At 47.0% G+C, this 24,875-nt stretch overlaps 1 protein-coding gene across 1 annotated transcript in view; it reads right to left on the bottom strand.

Annotated features, from left to right (window-relative positions):
* Window positions 1-24,875, bottom strand: part of T265_09254 (hypothetical protein) — a gene marked incomplete at both ends in the record, with an annotated part of 179,014 nt that overhangs the window by 89,994 nt on the left and 64,145 nt on the right. Inside the window, 22 exons of the mRNA XM_009175285.1 lie at window positions 259-362; window positions 1,122-1,226; window positions 1,261-1,374; window positions 1,937-2,107; window positions 2,963-3,195; window positions 4,161-4,309; window positions 4,399-4,523; window positions 5,957-6,362; window positions 7,303-7,901; window positions 9,042-9,160; window positions 9,677-9,919; window positions 10,036-10,318; window positions 10,410-10,531; window positions 11,755-11,933; window positions 13,322-13,501; window positions 13,583-13,765; window positions 14,563-14,892; window positions 17,619-17,974; window positions 21,697-21,823; window positions 21,929-22,109; window positions 23,451-23,561; window positions 23,967-24,074. Coding sequence (XP_009173549.1) covers window positions 259-362; window positions 1,122-1,226; window positions 1,261-1,374; window positions 1,937-2,107; window positions 2,963-3,195; window positions 4,161-4,309; window positions 4,399-4,523; window positions 5,957-6,362; window positions 7,303-7,901; window positions 9,042-9,160; window positions 9,677-9,919; window positions 10,036-10,318; window positions 10,410-10,531; window positions 11,755-11,933; window positions 13,322-13,501; window positions 13,583-13,765; window positions 14,563-14,892; window positions 17,619-17,974; window positions 21,697-21,823; window positions 21,929-22,109; window positions 23,451-23,561; window positions 23,967-24,074 — 4,528 coding nt within the window. The remainder of the gene's footprint in view (window positions 1-258; window positions 363-1,121; window positions 1,227-1,260; window positions 1,375-1,936; window positions 2,108-2,962; window positions 3,196-4,160; window positions 4,310-4,398; window positions 4,524-5,956; window positions 6,363-7,302; window positions 7,902-9,041; window positions 9,161-9,676; window positions 9,920-10,035; window positions 10,319-10,409; window positions 10,532-11,754; window positions 11,934-13,321; window positions 13,502-13,582; window positions 13,766-14,562; window positions 14,893-17,618; window positions 17,975-21,696; window positions 21,824-21,928; window positions 22,110-23,450; window positions 23,562-23,966; window positions 24,075-24,875) is intronic.

The raw sequence follows: 24,875 nt of genomic DNA, 5'->3' as shown, positions 1-24,875 counted from the left end.
GAATAGCCATCAAAACGTTTGAAAAGGGGAAGTATGTCACGTAATCAGTATTCTATTGTGTTTCTGCAAACTGCCTTTCCAGTTTGATTGATCTGTTTTCAGCAGAGTCCACATTTCGAATGACCCATCAAATGGCTTGATGCAGCAACCAGATTCTTAATTCGACCCACCCCCGCATGGTGCAGGTGTGTGGCTGCCTCACGGTTTCCAGGTTTCTTCATTCTCCCTGCTCAAATCACATCGGACAGAGAGACTTACCTTTTCCAACTGCTTTTCACGCAACGCCAATGCCAATTCATTATTGTCCATCAAGGATGAGTACGCCACGTCCAGTGGGCAGGTACCGCGGAGACTGGGACGAGCTGAAATTTCCAGACAAGGTAGAGGTTATTTGCTTACCAGAATAAGCAGCGGTTACATGTTCGCAAATAAAACAGTACGACTAACAGTTGGATTAGCAATATTCGGTTGACCTTCGAAACAAACATCGTTCAGCTGTAACACCCTCTCGGTGCCTAACCGCCATGCCACCAGAAGGAAGCACGAGGGCTGGGATACTGCGAGGTTTCCTAAGCCTAGACGGGGGACGTTGAGAGGCAGAGGTCAGGTTGGAACGACGGACGCTGCGGTCAGTAAATTCGCGCTCTAATTATTGAGCCATCTCGCCTTTTCGAAACAAACAACTGAAAGTTCAAACGCCTGATGATTATTGCAAATGTGGCTACATATCCGAAAAACAACGGGTTTTACAAGAATTCACCCATAAAATCAGTATCACAGAAACTCAAGGCGCTTAATTTGGCGTGCGTAGAAAAACAGCCATTGTTCCCCTCTGTTCCACCAGGCCAAAGTTACTCGGTCACAGTTTCTGTAGTTAGGGGATGCGAGCTTTAACAGTCCAGTCAACTCAGCTAGCCGGGCTCCGGTAGGTAATTTGATGGATGGGGTAGTCGGAATGTTCCCTATCACGTGACACAGTCCGCTGATTTGCCCTCATATGCTCATTACATTAACTGGTTTCTGGAATCTTTCAGATGATCAGAGAGGTGCGCACCGTTGAATAGTTCCCAACGAGTAGGAAACTGTTTTGTATATCAACGTGGTTTCGACCGGGGACTCACCTGGAACCCAGTTAAAACTCTCGTTTATGATGAGTAGTGCACCACGTCTATACAAGAATGGAACTGCTGCAAAGTGCCTTGCGGCTTCCCATTGTGAGAATTGGACTAAAACCTCAATAAATTCGCACCGCTTACAAACCACCAGCAACTTTGTTCCGAAACGGAAAATTCCCACGAGCCATCTCAGAATTCAGCCGGCCAAGGAACATGTACACTAGACTAGGCAAGTGGACAACGGTATCGGAAAATGAACCTAAAACAGATCGCCGACAAACGATATTGTTGTATCAGAAAGGTCAGATTCCTGAAAGCAACCTCAGAACGCCCGAAACCCGCTGCTCCACCAAAAAGTGCTCACCAAAAACTCAAGCATCCAGGCCAGTCAATCATTCAAGTAATTCAGCAAAACTTGATGAGTGTTCTTGCGCGCCACAGAAGCACGACCGAATGTGATCAGAGTTCAGGCTTCTTCACAGAGGCACGATCGATATTGATGGGTGCTCACTAACGCCCATCAGACAACCTGAAACAATGTCAGAAAGTCCCCTTTAAATAGCGTGGGGCCGTTGTGAATTGTGCTCTCTCACTCACTCGCTTGTTCGGAATATAGCTGTTGTGTTCCCTTCTGTGAGTTTTTTTTCCGGCAGCTAGGCACTGGAGCGGGTCAGCAGCAGATACCACAGATTGGCCAATCAGCAGATATAACACGTTCAGGCCCCCAAATTGTCCCTAAACTGGAGTATCGAACACAAACACCCTCAGACACACAGACACCTGGTTCCGATAGAAAACCAGCCAAGCTAGATAATACTCACCAAGGAGCATGGACGAGTTCTCCAACATGTAACTCAAATGTTCGAACATGGCCTTCTGATTTCCTCGTGAAGTTCGACAGAAGTAGCATAGAAACCGACAGCACTGGACGACCATCTCCGTGGGACCGGCGGCGTTTCGTTGTTCTGTCGTGCTTGTTGCCAATCCGAGACCTGTACAAGGTGAGGAAGGAACGAAGAGTGAACCTAAAGATGCAGCACGGACAGTTTGAGGATAGAGCACGTGTCAGCTCTGTGGGACGTAGTTAGATTGATTTGCCCGAGTGGCCGGTTTCCATCGAATCACAGCCGACGTTCGCTTCTTGTCTGGAATGATGAGGGGAACTGGTAAATCCATAGTTACCTCTGGGTTAGTCCCACCAAGCCTTACTGTTTTAAAGTTTACCCTTTATAGTACCTGCTCAGTTGCGTCTACATTAGCTTTTCTAGATTGCTTATTCCTATTATAACCAGTTGAAGTTGGTTTTGATGCGAAACAACTTTCAACAAACTTTACAACTGAGCAAATGGTCGATCGAGTGTGAGAGTATTTGTGTAATAATACCAAACTTTCCGAAATCTCGAAGACGTTGGTGACAGGAAAACTTTTGGCCCTGAGGCTGAACACAGTTTTGGAATGTGGTCCATTCGTAATGTGTTCAGTTAAGACACACACCAAATGAAATGCTGTTCAGCAAATCCACCACTTCAGTAGTAATGTGGTGGTATATTAGTAGTATAGTATAGTGATATATCAGATTTTTCGCCTTGGAGAATATTCAACCACTCGTCCCTCCGTGTATGCATTTATACCACTCTGTCAAATGCTGGTCACGATCATCAAGTAGCCTGCAATGAAATGGTATGACTGCCGTAGTTTCTACAATACCTCGTAATCGTACAAATTCGGTAGTAAAGTCACGATACACCAGGCGTGACCATTGGAAGTTCCTCACAAGATCACGCTTCTGAACAGAATCGTACAAAACCCCAAGCCACTAAGGATGCAACCGCACTCGTGGGACTAACCTTCTTCTTGAACGACCGGAAGTATCGCCGAAGATGTGGCGACAGTAACGCCGCTTTCAGCAGAAGTGCGCACTCCAGATGCATCTGCTGCACCGCCGCTACCAGCTGTACCGGGTTGCTCCAACGTGGCCTTCGTAAGAGTCTGGACCATCAGCTGCATCACCGTTTCGTGTACGGCCAGACAACGTGTGAGGTCCGGGTGCTGGAAGAATACCTTGTTGTTCATCAGATCCCTAAGGAAACGCAAAAGTGAGCCGGCTAAACTCTCTGTCAACAAAATTGTTGGAATCCGATGGGAATTCCATAATTCGAAGTGCGCCAGTGAAGGGAGGAAAGCACTGCGCCGCAAAGTCATTTGTTAGCGAACACGAACTAAGCAGCTACAGGTCATTAAACATCTAATACGCACATAGTCTTTAAAATTTGAACATTCTTACGCTTCTTCTGGAACTTTCCTGGATATTCGCTGACTGTTAGACGAATAATGCAAAGCGGTTTCACAATTTCCGCAATAAACTTCACCTTCCATCATATGTTTGGCCACTAACCATTACTCATATGGCACATCAGTAGTATTCATTACACCAGTGCCACGTGTTCAGTAGGGTTGGCAGATTGACCAGTTGGAGTAAGAGTCAACTCCTCTCCTAGATACTTCCACGATTTCCATTCATTAGCGCTACCTCTCAGTGGTCCACCGGATAGGTTGTGGTGAGACAGCGATTTTGTCGCTCTCCACAGAGGCCGTTGGTAAAAAGTTCGCTCACTTCCCACTACTAAGTAAAATATCAGTAGCAACAGCAGGACGTACAAAAAACAGGCTTTTGCCCAAGAAGCATCCAGATAAACCGAGGCATCACGCAACTGGGCGATAACGGATGCACAGTACAACAAAGGTTGAAGATATAAGTTGCGATTTTGAGGACCACCAAACAAGGAAACAGTTTCCAATACTTCTCGGCTTTTCGGTACAAATATACTCACCTTCTGAACTTCGGTTTTGAGACACTAGCCTAGTAACGCCGAACTTAGGATCACCATCCCGTCGTAACACATAAAATACAAAAATTTGAACGATAAGTTCTGTCATTTATCAGAAGGCAGGGAGGTCTTGCCCCACAGTGATTGTCCACATGTTAAGATTGATCATCGGTTTCTTTTTCATGTTTCGAACATATGAAACACAGTGAAGACATACCAGAGACAGTTTTTGAGCAACATCTCTTCATTTGAACCCAGCTGCACTCCCAAAAGGCAGCGAACTCGACCGAGCGAACGTAGAAGTCGCGACACTTCGTCTTGTGACAGTGAAGATATGACATACGTTTTCGCCAGGGCACCCCGCAACTAAAAAAAATCGGATGAAAATGGTTGGAAATGAAATGGTTTAAACGAAACAGCGAAAGACAATAACCGTTCATCGCGTCATCACGTACCTCTTCAATCGCGTTATACTGGCGATAGAGGACTGAGAACATCTCTCTGATCAACTCCAAGTTTTCAATGTACTTGCTACGGGCCCACTTCACGATGGTTCTAGTGATGAGATCAGTGAAGGTATCTGCGAGAAGATGGGATAAGATGATGATGATGATGATGATGATGATGATGACGATGATGATGATGTTACGGCTTGGAGTGTAAAACGTGTACACTTTTATGCATGCATGATTAAATTGTGCTTCTAGAGAAAGAACTCTATTTTTATGGGAAATGTTCCATTGCGATAGCCCGGTGCTTTTTTCATGCGTTTAGCCGCTTCGTTCGCATATTTCCATATGACTTATCTCATATGCCAGATCGGATTGTTCACTGCCGACCTTTACACACCCACGCCATCGTTTATCTTTCTGTTCAACACTGGGATATTTGCGTACGCGTTCAAGTGTATGTCATGGCACGGTTGTCCTTTTGACGTGTTGTTTTGATAAGTCCTACCTCACATGAACACTCTGAGCCATCGGTTTGGTCTCTTCGGTGACTGTGACTATCGGTTCCCATTCCATTCACTTTCTATGGTATGCTGACATCGACAACGTGCCACGCTAGCCACCTTTATATGTATGTTGTTCGTAATTAGTACTTTGGATTTTTGCATCCAACACCTGGTTTTCTTTATACCCGGGATCTTCCACTCTATATGTATCCTAAGTTCCTCACGGACAACTCAACACCTAATGTGGAAACACAGTGAGTTATTCGGATCTGCCAGCATGTTCCAGCCCATTGACGATCCTCTTTCAGGGGCATTTTTGGTACACGAAAGCGCTGTGATCAGAGCTGAGCAATCCGGGAAAATGACTGAGATTCGAACGGTCCAGTGAAGCAATCATCGTCGTGTGGTCGAACGATTCGGGATGCATTAACTTTGGTTCACTGTTAATAGCATAGCTTATCTCCGTACCGCAGGGCAGAAGCTGGAAATCCAGGCACGAGTGAAGAATTCCAGTGAGCGCCATACTCGAGCCCATAGTGATCAACCCAAGTTGAGTTTGAACCTGTGATACTGCTCTAATTTATTAGACCTAGTGACTACCAGAACTAGTCTGGGAGACTGTCTAGTAACTGATCTCAACCCATTTTCCGGTGCCGAAACCGCTGATCCAAGTTTGATGTTCATTGGTTGACAGCCCTTTCAGATCTGATTGGTTGATTAAGAACAGCGGTTTAAGTGCATTTCAGCGTGTCACGACATTCCGTGTGCGTGTGTGCTCCGAATGTGCGACGCACACCACTCATTCGTTGGTATACATCGGTAAGTTATTGACTGGCCTTAAAGCTCAAGCTAAATAGCACCGCACCGTGGAACCCAGTCGCCAGAACTTTGAGGAAGTTGGTTTACATTAGCATACAAACTGGGAAGAAAGTAATGGCTTGATAATAACCGATCAATAAAGAGATGAAGTAAACTTACGCTAGAGATGGAAATATATTCGGTATGAAACAGAAAGATTATTTCATTCATCAGACTAAAGAGAGCAAAAGCACACGTACTTTTTCCCGCCGCTTCAGACTTTTGTGCTTCATACAGCCGATCGAGCTCTTTCTGTTCATCTTCGGTTGGTGAGTAACCACGTTTCTTCATAATAAGATTCCAGGCCGCTTGTAAAATCCACGGAGGAACCCCAGAACCTTCTTCCGGATTACCCATGTCAGGAGGGACTAGGGGGAGGCGGGACAGAGCCGTCTGTAGGTCGTCTGGGGGATACACCTGACCAAAAGAGACTAAACTCAAGTTGTCCGGTGCATGTGTCACCGGGAACACCCGACTATTATCGCCATAGCCACTGTCGATCATCGATTCCGATCCACCGTGTTCACCGGCATCAGCTCCTTCACTGCCTGGCCGAAGGACGCCGAGTTTGTCTGTGAGGTGTTTGTGGAATCTTCTTAGAAGTTCCTTCAGGACAAAGTAACGTGGAATGATGTTTTATTGAGGAGATGGTGAAACTGATAGCCACACACGCATTACAGGTTGCTGAGCTAAAGGTGGACGTGTTTCCAAAAAGTCCACAATTAACAAGAGAATCATAAACTCTAAAAAGGGACAAACACTTCTAACGAAATGACTTGCATTAGAAAAGCAGTGTTGTGGATCACAGACCATCCCATCTCCGTCGCCAAATTGTTGTGGACCAGTCTCCTTAATGCCTTCTTATTACCGTGAACCCCGGTCTGGATAGCCGATTGATAGCCTGGTGCGCTTGATCAAACCAGAAAAGCCAACGAACGTGCAAGCCAGCTGCTCTATTGATCGCCGTTGCGTATAAGCGGGCCAAAAAAGTGATACTAAGAATAAAACTCACCTGTCAAGGGCGAGTAAAGAGCAACCAATGAAATGTGTCTCAAAGAAAAACGGTTATTCCATTGGCTGTTATGAAGTCCCGTTACGTTCAGGGCTGGTTCTCCTAATAAACAGCAAACACCAAAATCTAACTGAGGATGGGAACGCAGGACATTTGGACCGGAAACACGATAAAATGGGAGTGAGTAAACTTCACATGATCCAGACATCAATGCGCTGCATGAACAATCATCATGTACACAAAAAAGCAGAACGTGAGCAGCAAGACGGTTTGGGTAGGTCCACCGGCTGACCAGAGTTGAGTAATCAAACTGGAACAAATCGACCTTAAAACTTGGAGGCAAACTGGGATGACCTAAGCTTTGGAGACTGTGTTGGGTGACTGATCGTTCGGTGATGCTAATTTTACAGGACCGAAAGCATAGACCAACAGCCGATAACAGAAGTCAAGTTGAAAACCCGTCAATTCATCAAAAACCGGAACACTGGGCATCTATATGTGTTTCGGATAGAATCAAGGGATGCGTGAGCTTACTTTAACCTCTTCTGCACAACGATTGGTGTCCTCGCCTTCGGACTCTTCTCCCTCCTTGTTTTCATCACCAGGTTCCTCCATGGGGTTCGGTTCCGTGGGCTCCGTGTTTGTCGGCTCTTCGCTAGTTGTTTCTGGACCTTCTTCCAACCGACCGGTTGGTCCACCGGGACCGGGCATTCGAAGGAGGCATGACATCTGTACGGCTGCCGGACAGCGAAATTCTCTGGTTCGCCTGGCAGCCACAGATGATGGCAAGTTGGACAGCTTGATAGCCATGTAGCGCGAATATTGATCCTGTGGTGGGAAAAAGTACAAGGCCGACAAAGACGTGAATAATTCTGCTTGCCTTTCCTTCAAGCTAACCCCACGCGATAAGGGTCGGCAATAAACCAGAAGATAAGTTCGACTGTTACTGTACACAGTGAGAAGTAACAAACTACTCACCGACTGGAGCTCCTTAACAAATGTGCTGGCGAATTTCACGACCTGTTCGACACGGTGACGTAGCTGAAGGTCACAAAGGGTGTGTAGTAATCGGCAGACTTCCAGCTGAACACTCTCCGGTAGTGGGAATTCCAGCAAACTCTCGCCAATTGCAGCTATAAAGAAAGAAGTAAGTGGTCGGCTGGTTCGTTTGCGACAGCGTCAATTGTCAGAGACAGCAATCTTAAATGGTGGCAGCATTGGCATGTCACATACTAGGGAGAACTCCGGATGAGTGATTCAGGTTTGGCTAACAGACCTATTGATTGACACATCGGCCTGCTCGCCTCACACTGAGCCACACCGACTGTCTTCGCCACGTGAGTGACAGTGCCCCAGTTAGCCAAGCTAATGTCACGCGTGGTTAGTGATCCTTGACCAATAAGCTTCTTGCTGCCTTGCGATTGGTCGCACGGACAGGCTTTCCTATGTGTGTTCACTCCGACTAACTACGCAAACCAATAGGGCCGAGTCTCGGCCACCGTGGTGAAGCGCCGACCTGTAGGCGGTTGAGAACCTGACGGCTCGCACTTGTCGTGCCTTGAATGCTTAGGTAGCGGAGTGCCAGCAAAGCGCACGAAATGGCAGCACAAAAAGCGTGAGTAGCGCAGCTTGTCTTCTCACCGTTTTGGTCCCAGTTCGTGTTGGGACTCGTTCACCGCTGCGATCCCCCGCTGATGTGGACGGATCGATATGGTACTCGCCCAAAGCCGAGTGGTTCCGACTTTTCTAGCGCATGCATTTTACCCACCCACACACTTCCGAGTGTGTATTGGCCAATTATGATGAGAGGTGATAGAGGTCACTTCCCTCGTCGGCCACACACCAAGTAGACGAGGTCCTATCTGATGGCTTTTTGGTCTTCACTACGAATAGTGGACAAGCAAATCGTTGCCTCTTTTCATGCGTAACTAGCATCAAACACAAGCACTAGACCGTGCTCACACGCAACACGCACACCTCAAAGGCCGATCAAGGGGCAGAGATGCAAAAATGCATAGTTTTCCTGGCATCACGTGACTGGGGCACTCAACAAGCATACTCCAATCTTGAGCCATTAGTTCGATCTGGACTATTCATACCTAAAAGTAAGGGTGACTGTTCTCCCCAGCATACGAGAATCATTTCAGTTTGGCTTCGGTTCGGCACGTCCCATAATCAACATATGGATATAGAAAGTTCTGATTGGGTATACTCTGAGTGGACAGGTGAAAATTATTCGGCAAACAAGACGAGCGAACAGGAATTCAACTCACTGCTCATATGCCTAGGATTCTCGAAGGTTTTCGGGTCCAGAATGGCCAGAAGTATCTTCACATCTGTGGCGTCCAAAGTGCCCATCACCAACAAACAGTTGATGGTACGGAGAAGTGGACTGTGAATGGACAATAATGATAATAGATAATGAGCTGAACAACAATGAATTACCGGCGTTTCATCACTTGATATGGTAACCTGTTTTACGCTACCTCAAACAAGCTATCGTTTAGAGGGAGGCCCGCAAGAGTTTTGGAGACAGTACTCGCCGTTGCTCATGCGTTTTGCTCACAGCTGGTAAGTTATGGATTTGGAGCCAGTGGTTCCCGGTGGTTTATGTTCTATGAATAAACTGACACACCTAGTTGAAAATGCGTGAAGTATGCCTGGTGAAAATCTCAAGCTGTATGGACGCTAAGCCAAATAGCCGGGTACTGGAGCTGTTCGATTAAAAAAACAGCGATGCTTTCTTACTACTCATGAGTAAGTGCGTTCTATTCTAGGTTCACTGAGGCCAGACAGTGGGACAGTCAATCAGAACAATCGATGGACAGTTCAAATAAGCGACGCCGTGTCAACCCAAGCGTGAAAGGCTATGTGGTTTAGCAAGAAGAAAGGAAGGAAGGAAACTCACAGCAGCAAATGTTCGAAGTTCCCTCCGGCTGGATCACGAATCCCTCCACCACGGTTCACACTTTCCACCAGACAACTCAGACAGAGTTCTTTTAGCTGGGTGATTGGGAAGTCTGGACAGTCCGCCAGTTTGAGTAGGCCGCCTGGTCCGGCAACACTCATCGCCGCGGACAGAGCTGCATCTTCTTTGCTCTTCTCCAGTTGTGCTGGTACCGGAACACTGCCTGTACCGTCGGCTCCGGGACTGAAGTGGATAAAAGAAGATGGACGGGACTGACAGGGACTGTCTGTGTTCGGCGTTATCGATCATGCTTATTTGTACTAGGTCGAATTAGACCGGATGTGGTAAGTGACACTTACATGAGCAAATGTGGATCGGTCTTCAGCCGCGGTCGGATACTCAGATGTTCACTGACAGCTGGGATGCGATCGAAATCGAAGCTTTCCGGTCCTTCCTCGGCGTCTTCCTCTCGTGTCAGCTCTTCCGGGCTACCCATGCTCAACAGTTCCGGTTTGCTCATATCTGGACGTACGAGCGGCACGATGAATTCTTTCCCGGTAACTTGTTTCAATTTCACATGACTGGACACATGCATTGTGAGCATAAGCTCGACAAAGCCGGATCGTAGAGGTCCAGGTATATCTGTAGTGTGCACAGAATTGGCCGAGGTCAGGGTGATTCGAGCAGAAGAGAGTCAAAACACCAGCGTGTGCATTATTGGTTTTTAACTTACCGGCAGCCGTGAACACATGCAGAAGTTGATGAGCGTCCACATGTTGCGTCAGACTTTGAGCAACGTTATGGTTAGCATGACAACACAGAGCTCGGTAGAGTTCCAGCGTGTGTGAATGGAACCTAGGGAAGCCACAGCATGAAAATCGCGATCAGTAAAATGGACTTATCTCAACCACGTGTGACCGCAGTGTGTGGGCTACTCATCACGTGGGGAAGCATGAGTGGCGTGAATAACTAAACACTGTAGGTCAAATAGAAATTGGCACATAAATAGGTGATATAGGGGGGGGCTATTGGTACACACTATTAGGAAGGTCAGATTCCTGAAATCAACCACTGAATGCCCGAAATCTACTGAGACCCTTAACTCCGCTAGATGTTGACCAGACAGACAACGCCCCGGCAATATGCAGCGTGTCACAGCCTTGTATCAAAACCAGATAATTTGCGTCAACATTGGACCAAGTTAAGAAAGTGTCCCTCCAATAAACAGCTTGTATTTTCGCACTCGCACGCACTCACGCTCTCGCATTCGTTTGTTCGGAATATAGCTGTTGAGTTTTCGTAATGCACTACTCACAAGTTTGCCGAAAATTCGACGTCAGTAACCTTATGAGTAGTGCATTACGAATTTACATATGTCGCAATATCACGAATATCGTAGCGATTGAAACATGAGGCGGCCAAGTGCAGCACATTCAGTGGCCTGGCGACATCCTAAACGAGAGATTCAGCTGGGTTCCAGGTGAGTCTCTCAAAAAACCAAATTAGTTCGCGAATGAGTGTATTTCACTAGCTGTTGTGTTCCCTTCTGTGAATCCTTTTTCCGGCACTGGGTACTGGATCGGGTCAACAGTCAGATATAACAGATTGGCGAATCAGCAGATATAACACACACACATCTCCACCGAACGCCCGTCACCTGTCCACTTACAATAGGGGTGTAAAGTTTCTCAAATGATAACGGAATTTGGTTGAGTCACGTGTGATTTGCGTAAAGTAGTGCAGTAGCTGCTTCGGTGTGTCAGAAAGTTTGCGCGCGTGTGTGTGCGTGTCCGTTCGTCGATCCACTATCGATCTGGCGTGTGACTTGAGTGGCTGATTGGATGCGTGTCCGGTTAGTTGGCTCGCGTGCGAGTTGTGAGTTGACTGGGCGTGGACTCGGTTGTTGCCCTATCCGCCACGAAAGCGAACCAGTTTGGCTGCGTGTAGACAACACACCCGTGTCATTACTTACGTGTTTTTCTGACGCCTTGTGAACTACAGTGAGTAGTGTATTGGCAAAATAGGTTACCAAACGTAGCCGGAGGTCAAACTACCAAAGCTGGAGGGAGGAGACTTACTTGAGCAAAGGGGGCATCTCGTCCAACTCCAAAGCGGTCACACATCTCCCAGATTCCGGGAGCTGTACAGCCAGCTCGGAAACCGGGTCTTCCAAGATGGTGCTCCAACCACGCTGATCGCTTATTTTCATGCTATACATCTTGACCGTCCTTGGCGGTACACGGGCCCAATGCAAACGCTGTGGGTGACAATGCGCGACAGAATATGCAGAGACATGAAATCTTAGGCATTCTGTACCAAAGGTCACAAATTGAAATCCAATTAATCCAATGTTACTCCGAAACATATCAAATTCAATCTAACGACATGCACTTGGCAACGGTAGCTATCACACCCTACAACCGAATGTCAAGTCTCTGTTTCAATCAAACAGATGCTTCTTGGTTCAAATTCCAGCGCACACATCATCATCATCATCAAAGACAACAACATCAGTGTTGGCACTGATGCTTCACTGCTGCATAACCAGAAGGTAATTTATTAAAAGCCAAAGAGTGAAAAGAAGAGGAAAAGAGTGGGTGAGGGAAGGAACCTAGTGCTGGCCTATGTCAAGCATTCTGAGATACCTACACCTCCAACCCCTCGTCAGACAATCTTGAAAAAACTGACAGCACGAACGCCACTGACATCGATTAGCCGCCATTTCTTCCAATGTCTCCAGCCAAGCACAGACGATGTCACGGGGACCCCATCCTGGAAGACGTACAACACCAACAACACCCAAACTCTTCGTGATCTCTTTCACGCATTTCTGCCAAGTCATGTGCTGTCCACCTCGCGGCTTACGCCATCCTGAAGGAGGCACGGAGAGCAACACTCGTCTCGGTAGACGGTGTTTCGGTATGCGCAGCACATGACCGAGCCATCGTAGTCGATGATGCTGGATGTTTTCCCGGATTGAAGTGCCTGCAGCACGATCAAACACCCGTTTTCTAATCACCTCGTTACTAACACGCTGACGCCATCCAAGACCAGCCACGCTTCTGAGGCATCTGTGATCGAAAACCTGAAGACGCCTCACATCATCTATCCGCAGAGGCCATGTCTCGCACCCATATAACAACATGGCCCTGACTGTAACGTGGTACACACGACCCTTAAGATCCAGTGAGATGCCTTTTTGACGCCACAAGTGACGCACACAGTGGATACGCGTCACCAGCAGAGCGACGTGCTGCCTCAGTGTGATCAGAAGAACACGTTGTTCTTCTTTCAGTGATTCCATTGTAACTCCTGTTGGAGTCAACGTAGATTTAGGTGATTCTGACCCAAACTCAAAGCAAATTCACTGTTTCGACTGTTGGGATTCTGTCGCATTTAATCCGCCTGCAAGTCAGGAGATCTGTCAGCGCGGGGGCGGCTACGTGCGAGCTCTTACTTTGGGATTTGAGTGACCCAAGTCAACGTTGAGTTCCTTTGAAGCTGTCTTGGATTCATAGCTAGCCGAAATGGTTCACCGTTTTAACGTAAAAAGGACTGAACAATCGCAAAATAGGTTTGTCAAACAGGTCTATTCACTGCTGTGAGCCAGTATCCGAAGGGAGTTATGAACTAAAACAGGCTTACTTGTAAAGCTTGGACCTTCAGACGATGCGGCGGCAGACTGGACGCCTGTCTTGGTGGTCGCAACATACTGGCTGTCACTGGAAGCGTGTATCGATTCCGTCGAGTGAATTCAAAGTGGATCGCCTCACGTACTGTGGGTCGATAGAAGACAGCTCCGAACAACCGTGTGGAGGGTTCGACCTGAATGGATGAATGAATATGTCTCAGTTAAACCGGCCAAATACGACTATTCACCTGAACTGCGTCACCAGCTCGACTCACCTGAAAACGAATTCCCGTGTCACGACCGTTTAGATCGAAACCGAGTGTGCCGGTAGCCACATCTACCCAGCAGGTGAGTGACAATCCCTGACTCATACGTTTGCCCAAATCTTCCGGTGTTGCCATTTGGCTCAACAACTGGCCCAAATTCACCATGAACGAGGCACGTTCAGCTACGGCAGACTATTGCGGAGTGAAAAAATGAAGACCATACGAAATTCAGGACAGCTAGTTAAATCGAGAAAGACACAGAATGGGCAGGCAAATAGGAAAAGCTATGCATCCAGACAAGTTACGCGCGAGTTTTATTCAGCCTATCATAGAGGACAAAACCTTTGAATGCGTCAGGCCGTATTCAACCGCAGGACTGTAACGCCTGACTCCAGGAGTCACGTTGCTCGTCCCCAGACGTCAACATGTCCCAGACCCAATCCGAAGCATCGGGTCATCGGGTCAAAACGGATGAGATATGATAAGTCCCATCCGTTCGACATCAAATTCAAATCTCTTGGAGTTGCATTCATTCAAAAGGTTGTCAGTCTTTGAACGTCCATACCGCATTCGTCTAATCGTAAAACCCGCGTTCTCAAAGGAGTTTTCTGTCCTGATTGTCACCTTGGAATGATAAAACGCTTTCAGTTGTAATGCCATTTTGGTGAATGATCGTCGTTCAACTTGGGAGAAACATGATAGTTGAAATATTGTCAGACTGCCACGGACTAGACATGGACAATGGAAAGCCAGGGTCGGGGTCGAACCATGGAAGTTCCCATTAGCAGTTTCACTTCCCAGAAGTTCAGCTATCTCGAGATCACATCGCGTAATCTACTGAACGGTTGCCGACTCAATCTGCGTACCACACGCGGTTCAGCAAAAGTTGAACATTCCAGCTACCGTTAGAAAGATTAGGCCGTTGAAATGACCGATAAATCAAGACCGACGAAGCTGGATTTAAAAAGAAAAAGAATGGTGCAACTTACTTTTAGCGTCAAATCTGATTCGAGCAGACACACAGCAGCTTGTCTCACATTGAACAGTTCTACGTAGCTTACTCCGAGCATCTGATTGCTCACCACACCAGGCTGCGCGAACGGCTGTCCGGTCACGGTGTCGAAACCGCCGCCTTGTTGACTGTTGTGCAACAAGGACAAGCTGGAGCTGTCCGGTCCTGGAGGTTTGGCCAGTTTGAAGTAGTTGGTCACCCAACCAATATGAACCAGCCCAGGATCTTGACCAGGCAGAACCAAGACAGTGAAGCAAAACTCGTCAATCAGATTGGCGATGGGGCTCATGTGACCACTAGCATCAGGCTGAAGGGAGATTAGGCCAACAACAACAGATTGGTGCGATAGGGTGGACGAAACCAAAGACCTATGCTAGAATCTTTGGTGATTTTTAGAACAAAACAGTATAAAGGAGATATTTGTATCGAACTTTCTCCCAGTGAGAGAGAGGCTGTGAAATGTGAAACAAGTTATCAGCAGAGGATTCTGGTTTGCGTTTTAAAACGCTGTTTTACTGAAGCTAGCATTCTTCGGTGGTACGGTAAATGTGTACTCCTAAAGAGTTTGTGTTCACTCATTTGGTTGCAATCAGTGATACAGTTTACGTATCCCCCATTCGTTGAAGTGGTCCAACCACTGGTTCTCATAATAACAAAGATATTGCTAGATCGGGTACGTTTATGGGTTGATGGTCAGGTGACTAATAGTCTGTGCGCCATGCTTGGCGACTGACTTGCAAACAAGGAGATATCATCAGTCCAAGATAGGATGCAATGGTTCAGTTGTAGCACCCTTTCGGTGCCTAGATGCCATGCTACCCGAAGGAATGAGGGCTTGGATACTGCCAGGTTGTCCATGCCTAGAGAAGGAAAGTCGAGATGCAGAAGTCGGGTTCGAACCACGGACCTTCCGGTCAGGAAATCCGCTGAGACATCCCGCCCCCAATCATTAGTGCGCGTAGACAACGCCCCCTCAATATGCAGCGCGTCACAGCCTCGTACCAAAGCCAGACCGCGTGCGTCAGCATTGGACCAAATCCAGACAGTGCCCCTCCAATAAATAGCTCGAAACCGCTATATTTTTGCACTTGCACACACTCTCGCTCTCGCACTCGTTTGTTCGGAATATAGCTGTTGTGTTCCCTCTTGTGAGTATTTTCTCCGATACTAGGCACTGGAACGGGCAACAGTCAGATACAACAGATTGGCGAATCAGCAAATATAACAGTACCAAACGGTGGTTCTCAATCTACTTTGTACGAAACCATTCTCACAATATGTTGAGAATATCATTTCCCCAAAATGGTTTTTTGCACCGAAATAGATGTTCTGATTAATGCGAAAGCTACTCATAAGTAGTATGGTGAACACATGTGAGCTAGTGGCCTCTTTCCATACAACAATAGTTGCTTCGCCCTAGAAAACAAAGTTACATCAGTTCTAAGTAGAAATAGCTGTTCATAGCCAATAGTTTACTGGTGATTCACAAATGTAATTCAGGATAGAAATCAAACCCAATAAGAAATAAATTCCACCTTTCGCATGACATTACTCAAGAGTTCGATAGAAACCCTGAACAGCCCACGACCAGTTGCGTCTCCCTTGGGGCTCATCAAGCAAGCCTAGTCCTCAAATATCCATAAACCTTATTTGGCACTTGGATACCAAAGTGTAAGCACGTTGCCATTTGCAAATCGATTTCGTGTTTATGCGGGAGTTACTCGAAATCTGTCGTTTGTGGATATTCTTCAACTGAATATGCTGCACAAAGAGCTGTCTCAAGTTTCACTCAGAACGACCTTCGAAGCAGTCTCGTGGCAATCTTGTTTTTGTGACATCACTCATAAGGGCGATGGAAAATTCTATCGGTAGTGGTTTTTTTAGGGCTGGGTCTAGGAGAAGCGACCTTCCTGAGAGGACACGATGCATGCTGAAAGCAGACAGCGCTCCTTCCCACTTCGACGGGTAAAAAAGACTGAGTAAGAAATCTTTCTACCGCTTGTAATCCACGAGACTCACCCTACTTAGATCCACACAGTGTAACAATGGTTAAAATGAGACTCAACTACTCCCATAACAATTCCATAAAGAGCACAGAACAGCAGAATGTGATAGGCAGTGAGCACTTAGTTACGGCGAACTTCACGAGAGCGACCTGAGTCTCACGGACTGCACAACCTGTGCTAGAACGGACATGAATTCTGTCGGCCGGACAGACTGACAGGCTGCAACGGAATCAGGTTGGGCTACACTGGAGACCTGCCAGGCCACCCTAACTTAATTTCAAGACAGGTTTGGATGCGTGAGATCACGTGACCCATGTTTACCCATGTGCGTCGTCGGTTTACCTATCTGATGTGAGGTGGTGACAAGATGGCGAACAGGAAAGCGCTGACGCCTTTCCAGCGCTTCGCTCAATGAATCTTCGACCCCATATGCTCTGGGGTTTGAAAAAAATATTTTCGAGTCCCCCACATAGTGTGCAATCCTGCGACAAATAAAGCGAAGACACGCAAACGAGTATTTCTGAGTGGCGAATTTCTGGTAGCGCCGAGACATTTCTTGTGTGTGCTTCTAGTGAACGAAAATAGAGTTGATAGGGTCGTCCGTCAGACGGTTCGAAAGCAGAGTGCAAAAAGGTGGCTTCCACATAAACTCCCCTTGGGAAAAAGTCCCTCCAGCTGAAAATTACTGATATGGAGAAATCACGGTATTTTATAGCTACACGATATTGCAGTTCTAACACCTCCCCGATGTAATGGCTTTCTAATTCGATCCTGTAGCCACGCATGACATTTTCAAGGTCACAAACGCGAAGCATTATAAAACGAATAACCTAGCGCTTGAAATCACGAATATGTCTTACAAGAAGTGAACAGCAAAAGACACACAAACAGGTTCCAAATGACGGTGACTCAATAAGAATGTGGTAAGCGGTCCGGAGCACCGGATAGACGAATCATTGAATGCCGACTCCATGTGACTTTTAAACATGTTGTAAGGCAGCTAACAACCCATCTAAACAGGACTCACTACAAGCATGTCCAGATCATCTAGAAGAGACGGGACACCAAAGGTGGCAGGTCCAACACCTGCTTGGCTTGGCACCATTATTTGCGGAGTGTGCATCTGTGCCGTGTGTAGTGGCATCGCAGTCTCCTGAACCATAGTTTGTTGAAGTGCAGATGGCTGAAATTGCTGAAATCCTTGCGTACTTCCACCGGTCAGGCTGCCAGAGAACGTTCCTGCTGTTCCTGAGACCAGGCTACCCGAACCGGCACTGCCCTGGCCACCTGCTTGAGCTATCATTCCGACCTGTGGCTGGGCTGTACGTTTTCCTCCTGTCTGAACAAGACCACTGCCACCGGCGCTGATGGCTGACACACCAGCTGGAACAACAGAGAGTTTAGCAACGCCAGAGTTTAGTCTTCACACACAAAACTGTATTGGAATAAGCAGTACAGCGAACAAATTTAAGCGTTAACAGTATGGTGTGGTAACCAGACACCGAAGTAGTTGGGGAGGGGGGGGCATTTTCCTTCAAACCCTGCGATAGGCGCCAATCATATTTATTCCGTTACGTTTACTTATTGTGTAGAATCGAACACCTTCGGATGAATCGGACGACAATGGGTTATATCGCCTGGCCATTCGTCCCCGAAATGACTCTGCATATCGACAAGCTCGCCTGATAGCACACTGGATTGTAACAGCAGATTACACACTACTGAAACGGATGGCTACATTGAGAACCGCGACTCGATATGGTGCCCCTTACCGTAGCAGACAGAAAACAGACGATGCACGTTTCAAGTTCACACTTTAGGATGATACTCCAGAACCATGCTGTGGAATCGAAATCAGAAGGAATCTCACTGACCATCTAAGCAGACCGATAAAGAATCCTCTTCCGGTCAGTCTTGCTCTAATCCAAGCAAGTCTCTCGGTCAACCGCAGCGTGTAAACTGATGGACGATGTGAAAAGATCCCTACAACCTCGCTTGCAGACGAACGATATATCTAGTGTAATTGTTTCCTGATCCAGAGTTTTGCGAACAACCCAGAAAACATGTGACTCGTGATTAGGCAACAGTTTTGTGTGACAGAATTATAAGAAGGGTGAGTAGCCTGGTAAGACGCGAAGAAACCCTCGGTGGAGCGGTGAACTGCATAGACAAAGCAAATTCCTCTTTACAAACTGCGAGTATTGTTTTCCTCTCGAGAAAAAAGTGAATCCGAAGTTTTCCCGACTAGACGGAGGCCTTTTTCAGTGGGGGCGATAAAATAGCTAAAATTAACGGGGCGACGCCTGTGTTCACATCTAAGTCACTCCAAGTCTTCGCCTGATCTTGCACAGTTATTCGGATGAGCACACACAAAATATTCCAGTTTCGCATTTGTCAGAATTGATCGGCATTGTATGGCTTTGACGGTTCCTGGGTTTGAGCTCCGGACACCTGACATTTTCACAGACCCTATATATTCAGTAACCCGCCCCAACCATGCAGAATTTCCCGATAAGTAGACTTGTCACAGAATTTTCGCGTCCCCTCACTGTCTGAAAGACAAAAACGATGGTGACCTGTAGCGGTGGCAACAGCTTTGTGCGGGTAGCCTGAGCTTCTGACTCCTAAATTGAAAAGAAAAACGTGGAATAAGTTGGCTTTCAGGCTGAGAAAACACACCGGGGGGTTGTGGAATAAGTTGGCTTTCAGGCTGAGAAAACACACCAGGGGGGTTGTTTCTTGTGCTGGCCTACCCCTACCTAGTCACAGCGCCTGCGCGTGCCACAGATGAATGCTTTTCTGAGCCAGGCTGGCAGTAAGTACAACGCATGAGGTTCTGTCCAAGCGGAAAGGTGCATGTTACAAGAAAACAGGAGGAAATGCAAACGGATTCGGCTAGCAACAGGCCTTCTGAGGAGAACGAACAGCAGATGGCTCAGCTCCAATCAATCAGGTTTGTGATGCCGTCGTTTCCGAAATGCAATGATAATCGCATCCAAAGGTATTCCGTTCGAATCGTAGTTGTACTTGCAGAACATCCGAAAGCCTATTACTGCAGTTCACATAGAAATAAAGCAGTCAAATAGATCTGGGGGAGGGGGGTATGGAACAAAAACGTGAGACCATGAACTTCACATTAACTGCAAGTGGTCTGTTAGTTCTTTTCGTTATTGCTATGTTCTGCTCAAACTTGTGAAATTGTTGGAGAACATAGGGGATAATGGGTGTATGTGTAAGAGGCATGGGAACAGGCGAGACATGGGAGGCATCCCTAGTGTGGGTGCGCCTTCAAGAACATCACCCATCACAAGTACCCTATTTAGATTGGCACTTTGAGTATTGAATCGATTTCCAGGATCTTAGGCAGATCAATCCTTGGTTCGAACCACGGACCAAACTTTAAAACAGATTTGAGTCGAAATTTAATCCAGCGGAAGCCAGGTAGTCATCATTTCACAACCAAGACGGAGCAACTTGGCTATCAGTACATGTTACGACCATCTCAGAAGGGAGATCTAGATACTATTTGCCACTCGGATCAAGCAACAAAATGCCCTCTAACTGGTGTACAGCAGGTGATGTCCAAATCCTTTTTCTTGGAACTATGGTAGTCAGCCATTGGCTACTTCGTCTTGGTTACCTGTCAAACAGGCGAGCTGCTAATATGTCTAACCTCTTCTGCGGTGCTATTTGGCAGAGATTCTCTTCGAAATACGGGAGTCTTGGTTACCTGTCTAACCTCTTCTGCGGTGCAATTTGGCAGAGATTCACTTCGAAATACGGTCCGTGGTCCGAGCTGCGGGTTGATTTCTCTATGATCCTGAAAATTAGCTGAATTCTCAGGGTGTTAGTCCAAAGCGGGTACTTCTGAGGGGCGACGTTCTTCATGTCCGGCTCCTCAATCACACGACATTCTCCTCTGTTCATCAGCCATTTCACGGGAAGGAGTAACACATTAACTACATGAGGAGGACAAATCGGCCAGGTGCATTTAACGTCAAGCTAATGATCTCACGTTTTTCTTTAACATGCTACGCCCTAGACGCATATGGATGATTTCATACTGTTTGGACTGCAACAATCACCTACAATTCAAACGGAATGCCTGTAGATTTAGATGCGGTTATCATCACGAGTTGTTCTGATAGCTCGTCGGTAGCAGTCTCACAAGCTGCATCGCTCAGTTGGAGCGCCACCAGTTCGTTTGCCTCAGAATGGGGATGTCTCGCAGGGTATGCATCCTTCACCGTGGCACCAGCCCAACCCAGTAGACTGGTGGAGTGGACTTCGCCTTTCATCCGGGGTGGTGGGCCGAACAATCTCGCTCACCAGTAGTTGGTAACCAACTGGTGTATGAAGCTGCTAGCACTAACTACACCCTGATTTGACTAGGTGGCGTGCCGATCCGCTACGCCTAGTCTGGGAAGCGAAACCCGAGAGAACCAGCCCTTCAGCAAGTCCTCTCTCCTGTCACAAATTCTGTTTGGGGGTGATTGGCTTATCGAGTGATTGAAGTCTTTTTTTCGGGCATGGACACTATGGGCATTGAGCCGTCTTGTTGGCTAGCTGACGCGACCGATTTTGGAACGCATTGGCCAGTGCACTTGTTTCCAGTAGAGGGTGGACTCACTTTCCTTAAATGTACAACCATCTACATTGGATTCAGTACACGAAAAATCACCCTTTTATGATATTCCCCTCTATTTCTAAATTGGCCACCTCAGTAATGCAAGGTACATAGCGTAAATACGTGGAAATATCGGGCTGCGCGCCTACTCATCAGATTGATGTGGGGACTGTGTTAGAGGTAAACAGATGCCTGTCGAATCGGGCGGTGTAATCTAATCACTATACGGCGATCGGTTCATTGTGGCTTGGACTGGGTGCGTGCGATGCGAGGCAGTGGAAGCGAGTGCGACCGAGCCAAGACCTCGGGAATTGAATAGTGACATTCTGAAGATCTGGAAGCCATCAGGTTGAAGACTGGCCTTATTCGGACTCGACTAGTGGAAGCCACCGAGTCAATAACGGTTCGTGACAGACAGAAGGCTAGTATATGCTTTCATGACCCTGTGGATCATTTCACACATTCTCCGAGCGCTTACCTCCACTACCGACGGTGGAGCCCACATCCGGACTGGGTTCACGTGACTTTCCTTTCTTGAACATATTCCCCAGCCGAGTCTTTTTAGCACGACGGTCCCGCATTTCCAGTGTCGAGGAAGTCATATTCTAAAATAGGAAAACGGATATTTGTGCGATTAGCATGGGAGTAAATAACCCAAAACAAACGAGTTGATTCTACACAAATAGACAACAGATTAGGCAGTAACTCACACCACCCATCATTGTCAGATTAGTCATATCTGCGTGCATTCCCATCTGTCCAACAGTGGCGAGTTCAGGTTCCAAGTGGCGTCGCAACGAATCCAGATACGCGTGACGCTCCTTCAGCGGTCTGGTGAAGGAGACACATAGGCGAGGGGCAATAAGACCGAGGTGGATATGGAACGGGGCGCTAAGAAACCTTCTAACGAAGCGAATATGCTCTGGTGTGAAACGATAGATTATCATAGGTGCTGCTGGTGCTTTCCGGTTTGGAGCATAGCAAGAAACAGTCTATGGGTGAATAGTTGATCTTCACTTGTACCACAAATCTCCAACTGCTACTCTCTGAAACGTCCCTAACAATCTAACATGATGAGGTGGTCTTCCAGTTGAATATGTGACGTATCAGTTGAAATTTCAAACCGAGTTGAAGCTTGTCTCAGTTGGAAGAACTTAGGCTCCAAACTGTGAAAACCGTCACTTATTAATGAGTGTTGGTGGCTACGAGAATTCGTGAAATGGGCCTCGAGTGGATCCCCCCAGTGACTTTCGCAGCGGACTGAGCGTGTGTCGTGAACCTCCAGGAAAGTGATCTTCCCTTCAAAGGCAGTAACTGAAAAATAATCGGAAAGGACAGATAGAAAAAAGATAGAGAAAAGAAACACACTCCAATGTGAGGATATTATGGAGTTTCTCTGGATCGCCCCGCGAAAACATCGCTTTTCTCCTCGATCGACTTGTTAGACATAGCAGCCGTTTCAGCGGTCGGTAGCGATGTGGCTCGGAAAGAAAGCTACTTAGTTGCACCTACTCTGATACTGTTTCCGCATAACGACCCTCGGTAGCTAAGCATGCCGGTCAAACTATAGATGAACTCGGTGACTTTCGCAGCGGACTGAGCGTGTGTCGTGAACCTCCAGGAAAGTGATCTTCCCTTCAAAGGCAGTAACTGAAAAATAATCGGAAAGGACAGATAGAAAAAAGATAGAGAAAAGAAACACACACTCTAGTGTGAGGATATTATGGAGTTTCTCTGGATCGCCCCGCGAAAACATCGCTTTTCTCCTCGATCGACTTGTTAGACATAGCAGCCGTTTCAGCGGTCGGTAGCGATGTGGCTCGGAAAGAAAGCTACTTAGTTGCACCTACTCTGATACTGTTTCCGCATAACGACCCTCGATAGCTAAGCATGCCGGTCAAACTATACTGCGATGAACTCGACCTGTCATCAGGTGACTCTCTCTGTGAACCAGTGAAGACCAATCGGTTTGCGATCGCTGATCAAGACACAAGAGCGTGACTGTGGATAATCCCAAGCGAACCTTTGGTTTGCCCCAAGATGCAATGCCTGAAGGCCTGTGACCGTCAAAGTTGCCACGTGCGTTCCGTTAACCTCAGGTGCACTTGTGTTCCGTATTTACATAAATTTGCTCTTGATTTTCGGTATACAGTAATCCTAGAATAAGACAAAATGGAAGAACTCGGGAATACTACAGAGTTGAAATATGTAAGTCTCCCGCAAAATACTTACTTGCTGGTAAAGGTATCTTTGCAGCGGGTACCGAGACTGAGGCGCAGATAAAGCGTTTCATCAGATGCGCTGTGGTCGGCTTGTTTCCCGATAACTTTGAAGCCTGGGGTGCTGTGTCGGAGAGAACAAGGGTGGGCATGAATAAGGTGGGAAAAAATTTAACCCAACTGTTGCTGAGTGTTTGTCGTGAATGTCACAGCAGCCAGCTTGCATTGAAAACGTCACAACCAGAGTGAAGCTAAGGGTGGGCATGAATAAGGTGGGAAAAAAATTTAACACAACAGTTGTTGAGTGTTTGTCGTAAATGTCACAGCAGCCAGCTTGCCTTGAAAACGTCACAACCAGAGTGAAGCCTTTAGATTAATGTCGACATTTTGGTGACTTTTCAGCAGTAAAACTTCACTATCCCAACCGATACTGCAGCGCTTAATACCCCCCCAACCTCTTGACCCAAGTCGACCAATCGGGCTCCCCGAAAACAGTCACGTGACACAGACAGCGTTCACACTTACTTACCTTCCCGTGGACAGCGAGATTTGCAGAAACGGATGTTGTTTATCCACGTCCACAAACAGAGATGCATCGTCGCGGACGTACCACATTGGCATTGGCCGACACATGTTACTGAAAGGAAGAGACATGCCATTTGTGACACGTGATCAACAGGGTATCTGCAATGTCTCTTTTTCAGGGAAAAGCAAATGTCTGAAGCACTCGTCTCAAGTATCTAAACCTCAATTTGCTTTCCCCCGGGGATGAATCACACTAAATAAAAAGAAAAACTGAATCATACTTAAGCTGGTCCAAACAAAAAAAACGAAACGGTTTTAATTCAATCAATACTTCCATCAAACATCTCCGATGGTGTATCGAAATAAGCCCAGTTATCACGCTGCATAAAGTTGGGGCAGACAGACCAGTCGAAGCGTACCGTCATGCTGAAGCGTAGCTATCGAAGTTGCGCTGCCGTATCAGCAGTGATACTGACTATCGGAGTTTTTTTATAAATTGGCCAATGCGAATACTCGACCCATCGAGTTATGAAAACAGTGGTACTCATACGCTAAGCAAAAATAACCGTCACGGCAACACTACTAAATCGATTGTGACTTTGATGTGCGGCTATTTATCCCCAAGCATCCGTGCTTCTTCTTGAGGACTTCTCGCATTAGTGAACCGTAATAACGTACTTGGATAGAAGCTGAAGTACTCTGTCGAAAAGTACACACGGTATTTGCTAAGGTATGTTACGGCCCAGTTGACGGTCTACCGCAAAACCGCACTCAACCGAACTGCCCCTTCTGATGTACTGCAAATAAAAAAGAAGACCTACTTTCTTCCGGGTCTGTGTCGACAGCTAACTGTCCGCTGTCGCGCCCTGCGTGAAGCACCGTGGATTGATTGGTTGGTTGGTTTCAACGTCAA

The sequence above is a fragment of the Opisthorchis viverrini genome, assembly GCF_000715545.1.
Source record: "Opisthorchis viverrini unplaced genomic scaffold opera_v5_270, whole genome shotgun sequence".
Lineage (NCBI taxonomy): Eukaryota > Metazoa > Platyhelminthes > Trematoda > Opisthorchiida > Opisthorchiidae > Opisthorchis > Opisthorchis viverrini.
The sequence above is the reverse complement of the archived record's forward strand: the minus strand, read 5'-3'. Positions and strand labels throughout refer to the sequence as shown.